The 18570-nt window shown below is 52.3% G+C and overlaps 4 protein-coding genes across 4 annotated transcripts; 1 reads left to right on the top strand and 3 right to left on the bottom strand.

Annotated features, from left to right (window-relative positions):
* Positions 1–39: 39 nt before the first annotated feature.
* On the bottom strand, positions 40–2033 carry CONPUDRAFT_145814 (uncharacterized protein; the record flags this gene model as incomplete). Its single annotated transcript, XM_007773480.1, has 6 exons — positions 40–761; positions 818–916; positions 984–1395; positions 1444–1562; positions 1628–1746; positions 1951–2033. 6 exons carry the CDS (start codon positions 2031–2033, stop codon positions 355–357), a joined length of 1239 nt encoding a protein of 412 aa, XP_007771670.1. The 3' UTR covers positions 40–354.
* A 2955-nt stretch (positions 2034–4988) lies between these two features.
* Positions 4989–6933, bottom strand: CONPUDRAFT_60510 (uncharacterized protein; the record flags this gene model as incomplete). The annotated part of the gene is made up of 2 exons (XM_007772915.1): positions 4989–6113; positions 6175–6933. Coding segments are annotated over 2 exons (1884 nt in total), but the record flags the coding sequence as incomplete, so codon positions are not given.
* Positions 6934–9643: 2710 nt separating this feature from the next.
* On the top strand, positions 9644–11166 carry CONPUDRAFT_75297 (uncharacterized protein; the record flags this gene model as incomplete). The annotated part of the gene is made up of 7 exons (XM_007772993.1): positions 9644–9775; positions 9848–9876; positions 9999–10032; positions 10404–10451; positions 10521–10753; positions 10814–10865; positions 10921–11166. The coding sequence occupies 7 exons, from the start codon at positions 9644–9646 to the stop codon at positions 11164–11166; spliced, it is 774 nt and encodes a 257-aa protein (XP_007771183.1).
* A 3043-nt stretch (positions 11167–14209) lies between these two features.
* Positions 14210–18570, bottom strand: CONPUDRAFT_108653 (uncharacterized protein). The gene is made up of 16 exons (XM_007773479.1): positions 18223–18570; positions 18017–18166; positions 17693–17959; positions 17204–17616; positions 16992–17089; positions 16828–16939; positions 16421–16667; positions 16183–16332; positions 15759–16085; positions 15468–15586; positions 15330–15402; positions 15034–15264; positions 14863–14966; positions 14586–14772; positions 14470–14504; positions 14210–14400 (listed from the first exon to the last, which is right to left on the bottom strand). Exons 1-16 carry the CDS (start codon positions 18290–18292, stop codon positions 14347–14349), a joined length of 2637 nt encoding a protein of 878 aa, XP_007771669.1. The 5' UTR covers positions 18293–18570; the 3' UTR covers positions 14210–14346.

Genomic DNA, 18570 nt, shown 5'->3' with positions numbered 1-18570 from the left:
CAGCGATGTGGCGTAGAACAGACGCAACAGTTATTACGAGCGGATACGTAGGATAAAATACAGAACTAGGAGGCAACGTGGATTTTCATTGTTAGAGAAAGGGAAGATTAACCACCACTGTAAACAAGACTAACATAGAATCCAGAAGATACCATTGTATACAAGAGCGGTATATGGCTGATCCTATGTATGATACAGGACTAGCCACGATTAAGAACCAACAGAAACCAGTCAAACTGAAGAAAAAGAGTGGCGCGCTGGTCCCAATTACAAGGGACAGCAGCAGGTTACAGCAGCGCCAACCACGACAACTACCGTGCCTACTACAAAAACGAAGGTGGTAATCTGATCCCGTCAAAGCTCGAACAGCATATGCTTTCCCTTGCTAAGCACCTCCCGCATCTCGGCGTTCCAGTCCTTGACCTGGGCACCCAGCTCATTGAGCATCGCCTCGATCTCGTCGAGCTCGGAATCGAGCTGCTGCTGCTGGGGGCTGGGAGGCTGAGGCGGTGGCGGGGAGGTGAGGACAACTCTGACCCAGTCGTCAACTGGACTGGGGCTGTTCTCCTCAGCGGGTTCTGGCTCTGAATTTGTCTCTGAGTCGGAAGAAGCCGCGAAGAAAAGGTTCACATGGATGTTGACATGCATTGACGAGCACCCGAAAGCCTGAAAGACGCTCTCGGGCTTGATTAAAAACATAGCCTCCGGTATGGCAAGGGCGGATAAGCCACATGACGTGAATATTGAAGGCACCAATGACGCTAGAGAAGTGGGATTACCATGTGGCTTCACCTTTCATCAATGTGAGTAGACTCACTTTGACTTGCAGCCTTCCGAGCTTCGGCGATGCCAGTGCCGACAGTAGGAGCCACAGTCTCAACTACATCTGAAGCAGCAGATTCTGTTGGTGATGTAGCTGATATTGAGGTGACGACTGTGATCAGCATCGCCTGCATTGTCAAGTTCAGGGACACGCGACATACATTTGACTTCATCGTCTATACAACACTCCTCCTCAGCCTCGGTATCAAGCGTAGCCACGCTGTCCCCGTCCGAGTCGTCGAATAAAGAAGAGACCGAGGACGAAGGCGACATGTCGGAGCTCCAGCTACGACGTTTTGGCATGGGCGAAAAGTCGGGACCAGGATTTATAGCTTTGACGCGTTCCAGATGAAGATTACGAAGTCTGCGGGTTCCTAGACCAAAGGGGGGAAGACTGTCCAGGAGAGGAGATGCCCCGTTGGCAGCGAAGCGTCTCTGTCGATGAGCAGGACGGATTGGCGTCGAGGTGAAGCAATCGTCAGAGGGTATGGGTGCGTCTGAGGGCGATACGGGACTAGACGAAGAGGCCTGTAGACAGGAAACGAATGGCGAACTTTCAGCATGTTTACGAGCCTGGGAATTGTTAGCGAAAGCCAGAAGTGGAAGATTGACGTTGCTCACTTTCACCAATAAGCGCCGATGGTGCTCGAAGCCCCAAGTGACCTGGTATGGAGAATTCCCTTGTTCCGCTTGATCGTAGACGGAGTCGGGGAAAGGAGAGGATGCGGTGTCGTAAGCCCCTATGTCTTGTGTTAGTATGTAAGCGAGAAAAGCATGCGCGAGCTGCGTGACGAGGGAGATTTACCTTTGGCTTTGCGTGTCGACGGTAATCGAAATACCCAGGAGCAAGCCATCCGAAGCAGTTGATTGATTCGCGAGAGGGCGGAGCGGACGAGGGGAAGAGTGGTGGATGTCATGACGAAGCTAGTAAAGAGCGAAGACTTGTAAAGACAGTGTACGTGAAGAATTGTCGCGGCTAGAGGGAGGAGATTGCAAACAAGAGAGACGAGGATGGAGGAAGCTCCCGAACTGGCTTATAAGCGTAGAGTATCCGTCATTGCATTTGAGACCAACACGCTGACGAGGCTAAAGTTCAGACGGGTTTGTAATGACCGGTTGGAAACGCACCTGCCGAAGCCTTGGCCAGTGTTTGGAAAGCCAGCGCCGTCTGGCAGGCCTCTATCCATCGCATGCATTGAGAGCCGCTGCATGGTCAGTACGTTGATAATCCTCGGAGAACGACGTCCCTACCCGCGTGTTCATGTTCCGTAGCTACCGCGCATTACATAGAGGGTATGATACACGTGAGGAAGTTATCTTCCATTATACGGGTGTTTAGCACTTTAGCGGGCAGATGGAGGCGTTGAAACGTTCGCGTTGACGTTCAACTTGAAGCTTTGAAGTGTTCATAGCCCCTATCCAAATCCGACGCGGTTCTGCTGCCACCGATTGGATCGGAGCACAGATATCTAATCAAGACAGTTTCACACGGTGTACAATGTCCAAAACCCTTCAGCTGTACGAGTGCTGTACGAAGGCCAACGTGCATCAGCGATGTTGAAAGTACGAGTGGTACTTCACCCTTTTACGACTTCTATTGGTGTATACCAGGGAGTCTCCATCACTTAGGTGATGTTCCTCTATGAGGTCTACAAGTAAACACCGCCATTCCGTTCTATATCGGCGCTCAACGTGTGTATACACTTAAGCGCCTCTTACGTACTCATGACTCGTCATGACCCGCTGCTGTCGCACCAGGCCATGTGGACTTGTAGCTAGACGTCCATGCTATGCGTGGTTTAGGGCTGGCTCGTTACGAATACCAAGGGGGGTTCACTCTTAGAAAATGCAAATAAGAGTCGATTTTTTCGGGGACAGAGGATCGAAGTCCCCCCCCTCCCCCCTCCTTCCTAAAAAGGATAATCTGACTTCAATCTAATCTTATCTAGATTGCATTGGGTAATATAACCCCTGTCTCTTGCTACCAAGCTACACAATAGACGTTGAACTACCTACGACGCGTTCTCTTCGCTGGCCTCTCATGCGACGGACATATCCATTTATCGGGTATACTCTTCAGGTTAGTGCACGATAAATGATACTATAATACAATGTTAGCATTATGAAACTCGATGTGGTAATAGAAATTGTACTTGCCCAGATTGTCTCACATCCCTCCGCTGCGCACTCAACGGCCACGCCGTCCTGAATCTGCTCAGTCGTGACGGGCTCGCCGCATTCGCAGGCACCGAAAAGCGCGAGAAGGTTGACCTTGCGACGCTTACGGCCCCTTCGTGTGAGTGTATCGTCGTCAACAAACGTGGGGCCGTCGAAAACAAGAGAAAAATCTTCTATAAAGCATATTAGTAGTAAACATGCAAGTACGAGAGCCGAAAAGACTTACGAGGAGCCTCTTCGGTGCCGGATAAGTGGCCGTCTGATGAATGGTCATCGCCATTGTGCTCGACACCCAAAGGCGAGTTGTTGTCGACGTCCTCAGGCTCGACAGCGGCAGATGAGACACCGTCGTCTTCGTTCTCGCCGTTGGTGGGCTGCGAGACGTCCGGGCAGACGCTCGTTTCGAGGTTTGACGTGCGATGGGCCTCTGACACGAGGAGACACGACTGTTGGGTCTTGCGTCCTTTGGCGGGCGCCGGTTGCTTGTAGCGACCTCGCCAAACAGCTTGCATGAGGTCTCCCTCCGTAGCAGAGACCTCATATCGGACGATAAGGGAAGGTGTGAGGGCGGACTCAGCGTGTTTGGTGCGCAGATGAGCCACCATGGCATAACGCCAAACGGCTGGGCTTGTGGAAGAGCAGATAGGGCAATAAATAGGGACATTTGTACAGGGAGAGGACTTGCCATCTGAAATTCTCGACGCCGGCTGATACGCAAAGGTGACCATGTTTGGGCATCGGGAGCGATCGTAGTCGACTTGGATGCTCGCTTTGGCTCCTTTTCCTCTGCGTAGGTAGACGAGGCAGCCCAACGCTGTCACAGGCTGCGAGCACCAACCGCAGCACTCGATGGTTGGGTCCACCGTAGAGTCGAACAAGAGGTGAGCAGCGACATGCTCGAGTACGCGTGGGCCGTTTGAACGACTCCACTCGAAGGGGGGGTGGCACCTTGGGCAAACCTCGAGGTCGCCGTCGTTGGGATCAGCGACGTCGCGAGCGCTGACATCGCAGGCAAATGCTGCGCGACCTACAAGTGCGTGAGCCTATTGCCATGTACGAAATAAAATCGTCAAAAAAAGCGCACCTGCTGCTCGGTATGGGAACAGGTCTGTTGTTGCAACGGGTGGAAGCACTGCAACACCGCGCTTGACGTCGCTGAGTTGCCCTTGCAGGCTGACTGCGAGGCCCTGGAGGTCAACTGAGTGAAACAGGTAGGTGGGCTTACCAACGGTTCTGGTTGAGACCGTTGGATTGATGGCTTGAATGAGACGACCAGGCACCTTGGGCAAGACCGCACCCAGGGTTCCGGTCCATTCCCACTCTCCTGCCTCATCGAGATCCCCGCGTTCTCGGAGATCCAAGATCTGAGATGTAACATACACAGTGTCTTCGGGTAGCGCTCCCACGGGTATGTCTGTGACCGGCCGAGAATTGACGTTGATTGAACTGATCTGTGCGACAGCGGCAAAGATCCTGGAGTCGCACTTGACCAGTGCAATGATGGGGTCGTTGACACAGAGTCGAGCGTCGCCAAATAGTGAGGAAGAAATGAGTAGGTCCGGCTCGTTATCTGGTGCCATGGAGAAGCGAGTGAGGCCTTCCACCCGTTTCAGTCGGTCTGTTGATCCGGCAGTATGCATGTAACGGAAGTACTCGCGCAGGGCACGAGCCTTATAGATACGTTTACCAGCAATCTCGACATAAGGCTTGAACCCCTTCTCGTCAGCGTTGCGTTCACCTTCCTCAGTTGCAAGCTGATCTTCAATGTCCAGGTCCTCGGCTTCTTCGTCATCGCTCCTTCGGATAGGGGCTGCGAGAATATCACCATCTGTTTCAACATCTTCATTCTCCTCAGGGTCCACTTCTCCCACAGTCCGGCCATGCGGGAACAACAGATTGGCCCTGCAGTCGGAAGCCTCTAGCTGGGACAAGCAGGCGACATAGTCAAAGTCTGCATACTCCTTCTCAACATAGGAGCGCCCTTCGTTCCATGGAGTTGCGAGTGAGACGTTACCGACATTAACGTCACCCCGCCAGGAGGCAGGATTGACATGGTCAGCCTTGGCAGATAGCTCGGTTTTGTCCTGTAAGGGTGGCAGCGTGAGACGGCGGGGGGTATGATCCCAATCAGGGTATGCTCTATAGATGTGATTGGCCTCCATGATGTTGGCGACGCGATGGCCGAACTGCACAAGATCAACGTTGCTGTCATTCCCGATCATGGAGCGGCAGAGGCCGAACGAAGTCTCCAGGCGATCGGTGCCGAGGTGAATTATGTAGAAATTTCCGGACAAACGGTCACACTTTGCTTTGGCGATGCAAAAATAGACGTTCTTGATCATGATTTGGATGTCGGCATATAGAACGCGAGGGCAGAACTTGTTACCACCAGAAGGATGCAAGTATAGACATGTAAGGAGGTGTGCGGCTGCGCTGAGGTGGTACAGCTGATCACGTAAGGAGAAATCGATCGCAAGGTAAGGGGAAACCAAGTGGTAGAAGAGCCTGCCAAGCACACGAATATGCCTCCGTGTTGCCGCGAATGCAGGGTGAGCACCTTCCCGAGCCTCTGGAAGCTCCCAAATGGCCTTAAGGAGGTTATACGCGAGAACTACATCCTGCTTGTCATTCGGGTTGAGTAGGTTCTTCACTTTATTTGGAGACACCCCCTCGGACCTGAGATGCCAGCCCAGAACCTCTGTTGTGATGTGAGTCCCGAAAACCATGATCCCCATGGCACGTAAAAGGAGATTACGAAGACGCTTGAATATATGCTTGTAATCTTTGTCGCAGGTGACGTCGTCATCCCCAATCAGAAGATCAAGCAGTCGGAGAGTTTCGAGGTATTTATGGATACGCGACGATGGGGATAAGGGGCGTTTCTGGGTTAGCTTCGCCAGTGCCGCACCTCGCCTTGCCTCCCCATCAGATGCGAGGCAATACAGTCGACCAGGAGTAGGTTCCGTGGCCGAGTGGCAAGCATCAATCACCGTCTGAATTAATTTGGCGTGCGGCTCAGCAGGTTCTGTCTTGCACGTTCCGGAGACCATAACAGGGTAGGCACCATAGGTGCGTGAATTACCGGTGAGAAGACCGATTGCTGCCACGGTTGCCTAACCAATAAGAAATGAATGTGAGTCCTGACACGAGGCGCCCGCGTTCATGGGAACGTACCTCTGTGGCTAAGCGTACATCACCCTTGATCACGGCGTCGCAGATCCTGTCTAACTCCTCCATTGCACTGAATTCCAAGCTAACCTTCGCAGCATCTTCTCTTGCCACCCCGACAATTTTGTTTGTCCGGTCATCCCACCGCAACCTCCCCTCCGTCTTGATCTCGTCAAACATAAGAACATATCCGCTGACATCAGCGAAGGGATCCGGTGCAGAGCCCTTCAGTTCCTCGGTGAGAGCCCATCGTTTCCCATGTCCGAGGGTGTTGCTGACGTTCTCGCAGATTTCTTCCTTTGTCGGAACTCCCGCGGACACCTGGAAAGGACAAGAGAGAGCAACACGGCGAGTGGTGGACAAGGATGGTGCACCAGTCGAACGCTGGAGGATCTCCACTGCACGCGGTCCTGCAACCTTCAGGAGGAGGACGCTGCGTGCCAGCTCCTCAGCTGTAAAACCTTTCGGCTTATAGAGGTTCGTCGCTGCCTTGCCCACCAGTCCGAGCATCGCCCGTGCTGACATTCCATTCTTGAGCCCGACACGCATTAACGCATCGACACGATCCACCCCGCTATGCGCAGCCGCCATCACCAGCTTCTTCAGGTCGTCAGTCGCTGTTGCCTTTGTTGCCAGCTTCCTCGTCAAGTTGGCCTTGTTGTTTCGTAGGATGCGTATGATCTCTGACTTTTCAGCGATGATGTCGAGTAGGCCCTCAACAGGTTGATACTGGTGAGGTGTATTCTTGTGCACTCCATTCACCATCCTCTCCCGCATCCTCATCAGGTATCGATCACGACGAAGTGCCCTACACGCCCCACACGTCCCTCCCTTCTCTCCCACCTCTTGGCATCCAACAGCCGTCAGCCAGATGCGATTACCCAGCAAATGCACGGCCCAAGGCAGCACGAAATTCGCGTGCATCGCGAACGCGTAGATCGTCGACGCCTGCTTGCCCTCGGGGATGGGTAGGGTATAGCCCTCACAGGGGTATGTTGCCGATTGTTGCGCCTCCCTCGCCGACTGCGTGATGCTCATACAATTTATTACGCCAACGTTGATAGCGTTGGACGTTTGAGCATTGGGCTCGGTCGCGTCGACGTCGATCACGTCAAAGGCTCGAGCGTCAGAGCACGTGCTTGTGTCGACATCGATCACGTCGAGCAGTTGAACGTCTGAAGGCATGCTTGCACCCGGAGTTGGAATAGCAGAGCTATGAAATGGTGAGTGTTAACTCAATTGCTCAGTGGTCGTATACTCACAGTTCGTCTATCATGGAAATCAACCTTTTCATCTTCTCATGCATCAACTCAACCTCAACCCGCTTCTCGGCCATCAAAAACTCGAAGAATGAGACTAGCCCATCCACTCCCCACCTCCCTCGTCTGACAACGTCCCGGATGTTGCGATCGCGTCCGAGAAGGGAGTTGAGCGGCTCCTCAACGATATCCCACATGTCTTCCGGCTTCGTCTTGAGGTACATCCGTTCCGCGCCGCTGAATAGCGCAATTTCATCGCTCTTCTTGCCTTCAGGTACCGAGCTTGGCAGACGAGCAGCTGCCTGCCGCAGCTCCTCGATTAGTTCTGTAGCTGCGGCACCCATTTTGTCTACAGACGTGGGCGGCACGCTAGCTGCAACAGGTGGTGCCGAGAGCTGGACATGCGGCTGCGAGCTTGTCGGTGATGATCCAATCGACGTTGCTGACGTCGACAGCCCAGTCAAGGTTGTCGAGGGCATGGTCGAGGGCTGGGCAGGCGCCTGCATGCCTGTTGAAGAGGGTGCAGTTGACGACGTTGAAGGTTGAGGATCTGGGTGCATGCCCATTATTGAGGTGCCAGCTGCGCCTAGGGAAGGGCTAGAGGAGGCTGCTGGGGCTGGAGGAGGCTGGAGCTGGTTCGACAAGCCCATCTCGAACAAGGTGCGTTTTCTTCCATTTCTCTTCTCTGCTTCGCGCTCCCTCAAGTTCTTCCGGCACTTAGCATTCCCCTTGTGCGATTCTAGACTCGAAGCACCTCCCGATCCCACTCGAACATCAGTCCGACACTTGTCGCAGTAGAGGACAGAGTCGGCGTTGTACTTCACGCCGTCGTCAGCCTTCACAAGGTCATTGATTAGGATCTGGTGACATGGACAAAGAAATGGTGCGTACTCCTGCCTTCTTCTTCTTGGTCATCACTTAAAGGTCTTCTAGTGCGTCAAAGAGTAGGTGTATAGGGATGAGGACGGCGAACGGAGCCTCGAGAACTTTTACGACGACGAGTAGATAGCGTAGTTACATCCCCTGCTTCATAGGGACCCTAAGATAGGGTTCGGGAGTAATAATTAGGGGCGCTTGCGCCTAGTTCTGGTGCAAGTTTTGGATGGTCAAAAGTTTCAGCGGCCCGGGCTCGAACCCCCCCTCCCCCCTACCCTTATTCAGCTATTAGAGTTTTGCCCACCCCTTGACAAATACGGTAGTAGATTCACACGCTCCATGTATACTATATATACGAGTCGCTACCATGAATACATTCCTTAGTCTCTTCTACTCAAACGACTACCATCGTCACTCGCAACCAAGCTCTACAAGCTTTACTCAAGTCTTCAACCACTAAGCCCGGTGAGTACGCGCTATCATAGGATTCTGCTATACTCGCGTATCGTGTCTTCGACAAGCGATATCTTCACACATCAAGCACTGATTTCCATCACGGTGTCACGATGGAATGAATACAGCCACCATATGCATTAACTTTGGTTCCGTCGCAACTTTACTTGCGGGAGGACGGCCTTTGTATTTGGAGACAGAAGGTTGCCAAACAACGCGCGACCAAACAGCAGACGACAACAACCTACAGTACTTGATATATTGATATTCCTGACCTCCCATCTGACAGAATTTCGAGCCTAGTGGCACGAGACCCGCAACCTCCGATCGACTTCGCTGTCTTGATGAGAAACTATGTCTTAAACGTCAAAGTACGCATGGTATTATTCTCTCCTTACCATATGATCAAAGAGTGTGGCACCGGACTCTTTAAGATACATCAATAGTAGTACTAGTGGTGAGAGTGTGAGCAGTCTCGCACCACATGTATGCTGTACTCCAAGGATCATGATCGAGATCATCTGATCCTCTTGATTCAGGGCTTGGACTACAAACAGGTTCCCGCGCCACCAACGGCACCTCTGTGACTTCATCTAGCTTCATGGTCATTGTTGGTTAGGTCCTCTCCCTCCTACGAAACGTTAGCATCAGTATATATGCAGACTCAAAGACATATAAATTGCGCGTCGTAGTATTTCCTTAGGCGGAAACAAATGTGGGTTACTATTGTCTAAATCCATTCATAGTGGCAATTGCGTTCTTAAATTTGTATTCATGGAATATGCCGCCACCGTATGACTGCCCTCTACATCTGGGACTGACGTAGTGTTGCCTTCTATGACCATGCTAGTGCTTGATATATATCGTGAGGTCTGAGACACTCTACGATGTTTGTGGCACAGACTCAGCCACAATTCTATCCTTCAAGCTTCACAGGTCAGGCTTGTCTGGGTGCAACTGATATAAATTACTGCACTTACCAGATCACAATCACTAACGTTGCTACACAGGACAAAAAGGTCTCAAGGCCTCATATGCAAGCGTACATTATTGGTTACCTTGAGTGTATACGTACACTTGATGCTGCATAGCTGCGATTCGGAGGGTTATTGATGATCATGTGAGTATGTCATATAGTCCTAGTCAATATCCAAGAGATTAAGTATCACCAATTTTTGTATGGGCGAAACAGGGAATGTGAGCCCTTGAGCTTCTTATGAGCGAATGCATCCCACAACTTAGCTTATTGGTCCCTAAGACAGCGGAATCGACTACAGTAAGTCAATTCTAACTATCCATTGGTACAGCTTGATTGATGGTGTATTCCTTCGTAGGCGTGAGCTATATCCGCAATATGTAGTCTTCTCCACAGCTCACTTACACCTCTCAAGGTGTACGATTTGAGCTTACTCTCTAGCGACATGGAAATCGTGTTGAGATTTTTTAGGCGCGGCGCTCACCGTGACGGTTCAACTTGTCATTTTCCGGTAGTTTGTTTCGTTCTGAACGGTATTTATGACAGTATTATTTAGGGCGCCCACACTCAATCGAGGCCCCTTATCAATGATGGGAGTGAGAATATGGGCTCTCTACGGGGGACCTAGACGCGTGTTGATCTAAGTTGGCACTCTCTTCTCCGTGGTTCAGGTTGCAAACATACTCTTCTCTTACTTGCTCGTATTCCGAAAACACAAAGTGAGTAAGCCTCGATCACCTTACTTGTACAGCCAGTTTTCTCATTGATCCATTGCATCAACACTATAGGTGACTCAAACGGAGGAAGGCGCTGTTTGCTCGCAAACGGCCTCCCAGCTTCAAATATGGTTTAACTTATCCTCAACCATTGTCCTTCTTGCCTATGAAGCCGTCCTATTTGTCATGTCGCTTGTTTCTCTGGCCAAACACTTTCGAGAAGCTCACCGAGTCAACAAAGAATCAATGTTAATCGACAGTATCACAGATGTGGTCTTGAAAGACAATGTCCTCTACTTTTTTGTGTACGCCATGACTCGCAACTTGATGTGCCATAATGAACCCCATTGACCAGTTGTACTTAGTAGTGCCTTTTTAGCATTGACTTCAGTATCAATACCCGCAATATTTCATTTGGTACGTGCTAACCCCCCTTGTTTCTAGAGCTTAAAAAGGCTGATTCAACTCCCAGTCAAGCTACGCGTTTAACGTCGTGTATTCTGGTGTCATCGTGATTATCTTTTACTCGCTGTATTTTTCGACGCTTGGCCCATTTATGATACTCAGCATCAGGGAATACGATGCTAGGAAAATCGTTGGAAGCGAGTCAAGCAACGGAGAGGGACTAGCCGAAAGCTTGGAGTTGGCAACGATACGCTCTCAGCCTGAACACGCAACGGACTATGCTAACCAGCCGATACGAGATTTGGCGTTATGAGCACCTATTTATACAGCATCTTTAGCTTCTTTGTAGGATTTCATGTTAGCTATAATGCTGCTAATGACCGCAATGTCTCTTGTCTACATCAGAGCACTGTTACTTACATGGCCCGAAGGAACGCGGGTAGGGTCCCGAACCAGATTTGAAAGAGTGGTTGGCATCGACACCAGGTGACATCATAAACACCATATGCGCAGCGTAGTATATGATAACAAAAGAAGTGTCACAGACGATCTACAGTACGTATAAAAATGCGTAGTTTTGCTCTCCCCGCCCGGCTCGCTTCGCTTGACAGTCTTGCTACTACGGCGCACGGATAGCCCCGCCCCCAATTGAGCCCCAGTTGATAAGCTATTACAATGTGTCCAATCCTCCAAAATCAGCCAACTGCGCACCTAGTATTCCGAACAAAAGCTCACAGCCATGTTGGTGTTATGCCCATGCACCACGCAAAAATCGGCCCACAAATGTTCACTCCAAGTCTGGCGAAAGCTCGCAAACCAGTGAAAGCAGCTGATCTTTGCGCCCATCAAGCCTGCGCAGCAATGAAGATGAAAAGGGATGGATATACAGCAATACGGTAGTATGTACCGAGCACACAGTTACATCACCACCACTGGTTTATCATCACAATTCACAGGTTTAAAAATGACCGAATGCCCTGGAATCTAATCAGTATTTTACATTACTACTAGTGGCTCCGAGAGAATGATGCTTCTGTCACATGGATGCTATGCCCTGGATAAACATCTGATGTACACGCATGAGCACGTTGAATATATATAGAGCCCAGAAATGTGTCCTCGAAGGTGTAAGTTCCAAATTTCGCAGTGTCGGCTAGCCATGTCCTCATCCTTTTATTGCGGATATATATCCTTGCAAACGGAGAGATATACAAATGGTGGGTCGTGATTTTTTGGACATTTGAGACCTCAGGACATTTGACTTAGAATCTATGCTGTTTTATAGTAGCAATGGCTGCCCTTAATTTGCATACTTGGTGTAAGCAGCAATATTGTCATTCAAACTTGAGATTTATATGGAGCCGCGTCTGCCATAACCACGATAGTGCTTGATATGGATCGTGAGGTCGGCGACGCTCATTGCAATCTACACGAAAGGATCTAACATATTTTTACCCTTCATAGAAAAGACTTGTTTGGGTTAGCATGCAATGCGATCACAATTTTTAATGGAATACAGCTGTTCATATGGTCTTACATATATAGGACAAGAAAGAATCAATTGTTGTCAAGATGTCATATGGAATTTGTCGCAAAGTTCATTTTCCGGCTGCAGCCGGTCGCAATCAACTACAATTACTGTTCAGTCAGAATGATTTAATAGTATTTTATATGATTGGGAGCACATTGCAACTGACACGGGCGATTGCAATCCACTTTGAGGAGCGTTGCAACCGCTTGCAGCTTAGACGTAATAAAATCTCAACCATAGTTGCTAAAAATACTCTAAAATCCGCGAGACCTCCACTGCATTCCCGCCTCAATTAAATTGCAGGCTGGTTGCAAGGCACCAAAATCGGAAATGGTTGCAATCGAACTATTAAATTTGCGACATTGTACGTCCACTTTTATGTCTTTTCACTCTCTTGATAATTTTGGGTCCTATATAGCTGCGATTCGGAGGACTATTTATCAGCCTGTGAGTAAGTTGCTCGATTAAGCATGCGGAGGTTAATACCTTTTCCTTCTACCATCGTGTCAGGAGATGTGGGCACTTTCGAATTCGAATTTCAGGAATGCGTAAAACTCACACCAAAGATCAGCAATCCCTGTGACAACCGAATCAATCACAGTGAGTGGGTTTATTTTATCTCAACTTATTTGTGACCTGATGACACGTTCGGTTATAAGGCGTGAGCAACATGCGTTTGCGATGTATCCTTTCCCATTCTCTGCTCAATTGCACCTCTTTAGATGTAAGATTTTAGCTCGACGCATGGGTTTAAGCTTGCCACTAAGCCTGCTCAAGGTTCAGCCTTTATCTTTATAGACCAACTTGTCGCATATCCGGCAACGTATTTTGTCTTGAACGGTACGTACAAACAAGTTTCATAAGAACTCAGAAACACGTTCAAATATCTCCACTTAGCAATGATGGGCATGAGAATATACGCTCTCTACGGTGGATCTAGATGTGCATTGATCTGCCTTAGCGTCCTGTTTTTCCTAGAGCAGGTTGGGTATATAGGTTTGATATACTATCTAATGTTCCCCCGATCACCGAGCAGTAAGTTACATATCCCGTGTCGGACAATCTTTCGTATGCACACGAGCTAACTACCTACTGCTCCCCTTAGACGTGCTAATGATACAAGAATACGGAGCTATCGTATGTGGATACTTCGGCTCTCCCCTTCAACGATGGCCGAGCATGTCTTCACTCTTTTTGCTTGCTGCCTACGAAACCGTTCTCTTTGCAATGTCGCTATTCCTTCTTCTCAAAGAATCAAGAGAAATTTACAAATTCAATAAATCGATCAAGAGGAGGCCATCAATTAACACTTTAATAGGAGTAATCCTAAAAGATAACGTGATTTACTACTTTGTGTTAGACATGTCTTTTCATCGACCTGGGAAACACGATGCTGAGAGATATCATCTAGAGCCGTTATTTGGATTACTTCGCTGGCAGCCTTCAATTTGCAGCCTCCGGTACGTCACATTTTCACTCCTACTTTGAGGGTTCTGGAAAGAAATTAAACGACTTCCTAGAGCGGCTGTTCATTTGCCCTTATATTTTCTTATGCGATTTACCTCATCTTCGACTCCATATATTCTTCAATGCTCGGTCCATTCATGATGCTCAGCATACGAGAGTACGATGCTGTCCAAGTAGCTGGAGGCGACTCAACCCGGGATGGGGAGGAACTGGTTGACACTCTGGAATTCGCGACAGTACCCTCTCAGCCTGAACACACAGGCATGTAGTCAACGCCATACCGCCTCTTTGATACAGGCTTGTTCTGTATGATATGACCTCGGACTTACACAACATGATCTTTATTTACACTCGCGATGACGACTTATTAATCTATACTGGTGCGCGAAATACTCATAAAAACAACAATGGTAATCTACAGCATACGCTCTTTGAGCGCACGAGCAATGCAGCAAGCGTTTGCCTCCTGCCACACAATACACACATGTCATCGTGCTACCACGGCGCACGCATGCCCGCCCCGCCCCCAATCGTGCCTCCGTTGGTAAGCTATCATAATGCATCCAAATCATTCGAAATCAGCCAACCGCGAACCACATAAGGCGAACCAAAACTTACAGCCGTGCTAATCTGCTTATGCACCAGACACAAATCTGCACCCAAAACTCCGTTAAGCATCCCGTACCAATACCCAAAGAGAAGAAAGGGAAAGGAAGAGAGAGGGGGAGACGCACAATCCATATAGCTCATCGCACCATTATTCTGGTCCTCGACGAGCATATCCGCAAACTCGATCTCGCCGCCGTCGATGTTCTGCCGCACGAACGCGATGCGCGGGGTGTACCCGCGTTGCTCCGCCCTGTGTGCGAGGATGTTGCGCACCTGCGCCGACAGCCGGGTTTGCAGGACCGGGAGCTCTGTCTGTGAGCGAGAGAGCGAGCGAGGCACACAGGTCAGCGGTGATGACCGATATGGACAGGGGAGGCATTGAGAAGAGAAAGTGGGACGCACCCAAAACGGATCAACAGCCATCGGCTCGTCCACCCCAAACAAATCGTGCATAACCTGCGGAGAAACACTCGACCCGATCCAAAAGATCATCGTCTTCTCATTATCTACAATCAATGTCAACACGCTCCCTTCCCCCATCCCCAAACTCCACCCAGAAAAACGCAGACGCACCAGCGAGATACACCCCGCCCGCCTCCATCCACTCGTGCCCGGCGCGCATAAGCGCCGGCCAGCCCGAGACGGCGCCACCACGCGCGGGATCGGGGTCGGGCAGCGCGATAACGTCGTCGAGATCGTGCAGCGCGAGAACGCGCGGGTACAGATGCTGCATCGTGCTGCGCACGCTCGCGCCGCGCAAGAAATGCGCGTGCGCGTTGCGGACGTCCGCTGGGACGGTGCGGCCTGATCGCAAGGCGGTAGATGACAGGTCAGAAGCGTGGGTGGGATGGAGGATGGAGGATGCGGACCTTTGAACGCCTTGTTCTTCGTGATGCCCAGTGTATACACGGGCAGAGCGCGGAACGCCTCGGGGATGATGAGCTACCAGGCAACCCGCGTGAGCGTGATGGTCATCTCCAGTCGCGGCGAAGCGAAAAGAGGCGCACCTGCGAAGGCGACGTCGCAGCGGCGCAATTGCGCCTATACCCCAGCAATATCGACGCACACCGATCCGACAAGTCCTCCTTGATATGCGCAACCTGTCGCGTCTGCAGCTGCGTCGCACCTGCCCACAACCATAAACAAAGATCATCGACCGCGCATCAGCTCGAGCACGACCAGCTACACAAAACCTTTCTCGCAACTCAAAAGTTCAAAGCGAAAGTGACGGTGAACGAGCACGAAACGAAGAAAAACCCAAACCCAAACCCAAAACAAAACAAAACAAAACCACTCACACTCCCTCGCAAGCACACACACAACCCCCTCCACATCCGCCCATATATACACATTCCCCGCCATCTCCGCCACCTGCGCACTCGCATTCACCACCCGCACCCTCCGTTCGCCCGCCGCCGTCGTGTGCAGCACCGCCGCCTGCACGTGCGCGAGCCCGCGCGGGTCGAGCTGCGCCGCTCCCGATCCCCCGACGCCGATGCCGGTGTGGGCGAGACCGAAGGAGAGCGTGCTGTCTGCGTGCATGTACGGGATCGAGAGCGCGGGGAGGGCGGAGGTGGAGGAGGGCGAGGGGGCGTAGAGCGATGTGTACGCTGTTGGCTTGAGGCCTGACGCGTGAAATTGAACATCAGCACTGGATTTGTTATTGGAGTTGGCGGGTCGAAGGTAGGGGTAGGAGAGAACGAGGCAGACGTATCGACGCACCCCTGGAGCACCGCACGACCATCTCCCCATCATACACCGTCGTCCGCCCGAGCGCCCTGCGCACCTGATCCTCCAGCACACGCCCGTCCCGCGCGGGATCGAACCGCGCGTGCAGATGCACATCCCCGCCCGTCGAGCCCGGCACGATGCCTACACGTAATCAAAAAAAAAAGTAAAATAAATCGCTACATCAGCCCCCGCCTCACTCAAACATCAACCCACCGCATCAAAAACTCACCCAAACTCCCCAAATCAACCCCCCTCCCGCCCACCCACACACTAACACCCACCCCCTCCGCCTTACACGCCTCCGCCACCGCGCGCCACGCCTCGTTCCGTGGCGTGAACAGCGTCTTCTCCCTATCAGTACCATACACTCGCGCCTCCTCGTCGGCGGCGAGGAGCGAGGACGCGGGCGGCATTGCGCCCGGCCCGAGTGTCGGTGGGGATGTGAGGAATGTGAGGATGTGGCCTGCTGTAGGGGTCTGTGGGTTGTTGTGTTATGTTGTATGTAGGACCGGATGGGTTGCGTGGGTCATCAATAGATGTGGAGACCGCGAAGACGAACGGGTTGTGTGTGGGAGTACCGACGAGCCGCGGTGAGGTGAGTTGCGTCAGACAGACAGGAAGAGACGGGGGACGTACGAGCGCAGCGAGCCCGCCGAGAATCGCGGCGCCCAGTGCGGACTGGTTTGCCGGTGCGGCGGCGTTGGCGAGGCGCCCGGGGATGTCGCGCAGGAGCGCGTCGAGGACGTGCCTGTTTTCATAGGTCACGAACGCAGGACAACGAGGTAAGGATTGGCACGCACTTTGACTCGTCGGGGTCACAGAACAGCCCCTCGCGCACAGGCACAAACGGCTCGTCGACGTCCGCGACGACGCGCATCGGCGCTTCTCGTAAGTTCGGCTACACCATACCCCGCCCGACACACATCAACATCACAATCGCCGTCCCGGAAAGCCAGAGTCCAACCTACACCGTCCCATTCAGCCCTCTCACACATACAAAAACCACACTCACGCTCAACTCCCAAAACGCCACACTCCTATCAAAACTGACCACCCCGATCCTCGCCTCCCTCGGCACACACCTCGCGAACTCGCTCCCGTCCTCTCTCACACCGCCATAAAGCGCGCCCCTGAGCGCGTCGCACGCCGCTCTGAGGAAACCCGAATTCACGGCGTCCGCGGTAGTGTCGAGCGCGAATATCATGTGTATCGGGCCTGGCGCGCGGGGTGTGGTGCGCGGTGGAGTTGGGGGGACGTATAAAGGCGTGGAGAGGTCCGATGTGAAGGGTGCGAGCGCGGGCGGAGTGTGGTATGCGGGTGCGGAGGAGACGCGGAAGTCGACGGTGCCGCGGCAGAGTTCGGGGCGTTGCAGCGCGTCGAGGCGCTGCAGGTTCGCGTCGAGGTTGCAGAAGTACTCTGGGAGGACTGTGCGCGCATATGCGTACGTAAATGAAGATGACTATTGAGGTGAGGATGAAGGTGGAATGGGATGGGAACGCACCCTCGTTCTCCTCCGCACACAGCATACACCGCCAGCGCGCCCCGCCGGCCGTCCACTGCGCCCACGGGCTCACGTACGCGCGGCAGCCCCGGCACCGTGGCGGGCCTGCTTCGCCAAAGTCCACGAGCGGGACGGGCTCCTCGGGCGGATCGCCGTCCGCAAAGGGCTGCAATATCCCGCCGAGCGGTATGCCACACTCGCGCGCGAGCGCTGCAGACGCGGGAATGTGGGTGGTGGTGAGGCGGAGGTGGCGCGGGCTCGCGTTGCCTGTGCTCGGTCAGGGGAAAAGTGAGAAAGCGGTAGAGCGCGTGAGATGGGGCGGACCTTGATCGAGCGCGACATAGTCCGTTGTGGACAGCGGGGGCGTCTTGCCCGAGAGAGTGGCGTATGTCTGGTTCTCCCACTCGTCCCTGTCTGCCTCGATGGCGTCGACGGGGCTCGGGATCTGGGACGGGTCGATGCGGGCGCGCAGGCCTGTAGGGTGATGTCAGCCAACGCGATAACAAAACATACAGATAAAAAGGAGAGACCGCGATAGGCCTCGCCCGCACTGTGGGGTGGCTGAGGGATGCCGGCACTGGGCTTGGGGAATGCGTACATCCCAGATCTTCAGCTGCAGCTTCAAGCTGGTCGTGTCGCTGAGGTGTCGGATGTCGGATGTCCTCCGCCCACCACCCGGGAGATGCCGAGGAAGTTACGTAAACACAATGGGATGGCTGTCATCCTCGAAGTCAGCGACGGTGGACTGGGAGAGGAAAAAGAGAGAAAACGCGGGGACCACGCTTTAGGTGCGCATACATCCACCCTGCCTCGCTGCACACTGCAAAACTGAGAAATCGGACAGACGTTGCTTTGTGGGTCCACGCCCTGCTTTTTCC

Source organism: Coniophora puteana, assembly GCF_000271625.1.
Source record: "Coniophora puteana RWD-64-598 SS2 unplaced genomic scaffold CONPUscaffold_10, whole genome shotgun sequence".
Lineage (NCBI taxonomy): Eukaryota > Fungi > Basidiomycota > Agaricomycetes > Boletales > Coniophoraceae > Coniophora > Coniophora puteana.
Note: the sequence above shows the minus strand (reverse complement) of the source record. Positions and strands in the feature narration are given on the sequence as shown.

Coding starts and splice junctions, on each gene's coding strand:
- CONPUDRAFT_108653 (XM_007773479.1), bottom strand. CDS start 18,292: ATGTACGCATTCCCCAAGCCCAGTGCCGGCATCCCTCAGCCACCCCAC. Junction 18,167..18,222: donor TGCGGGCGAGGCCTATCGCG/GTCTCTCCTTTT, acceptor ATCACCCTACAG/GCCTGCGCGCCCGCATCGAC. Junction 16,668..16,827: donor TCGGCGGGCTCGCTGCGCTC/GTACGTCCCCCG, acceptor AACAACCCACAG/ACCCCTACAGCAGGCCACAT.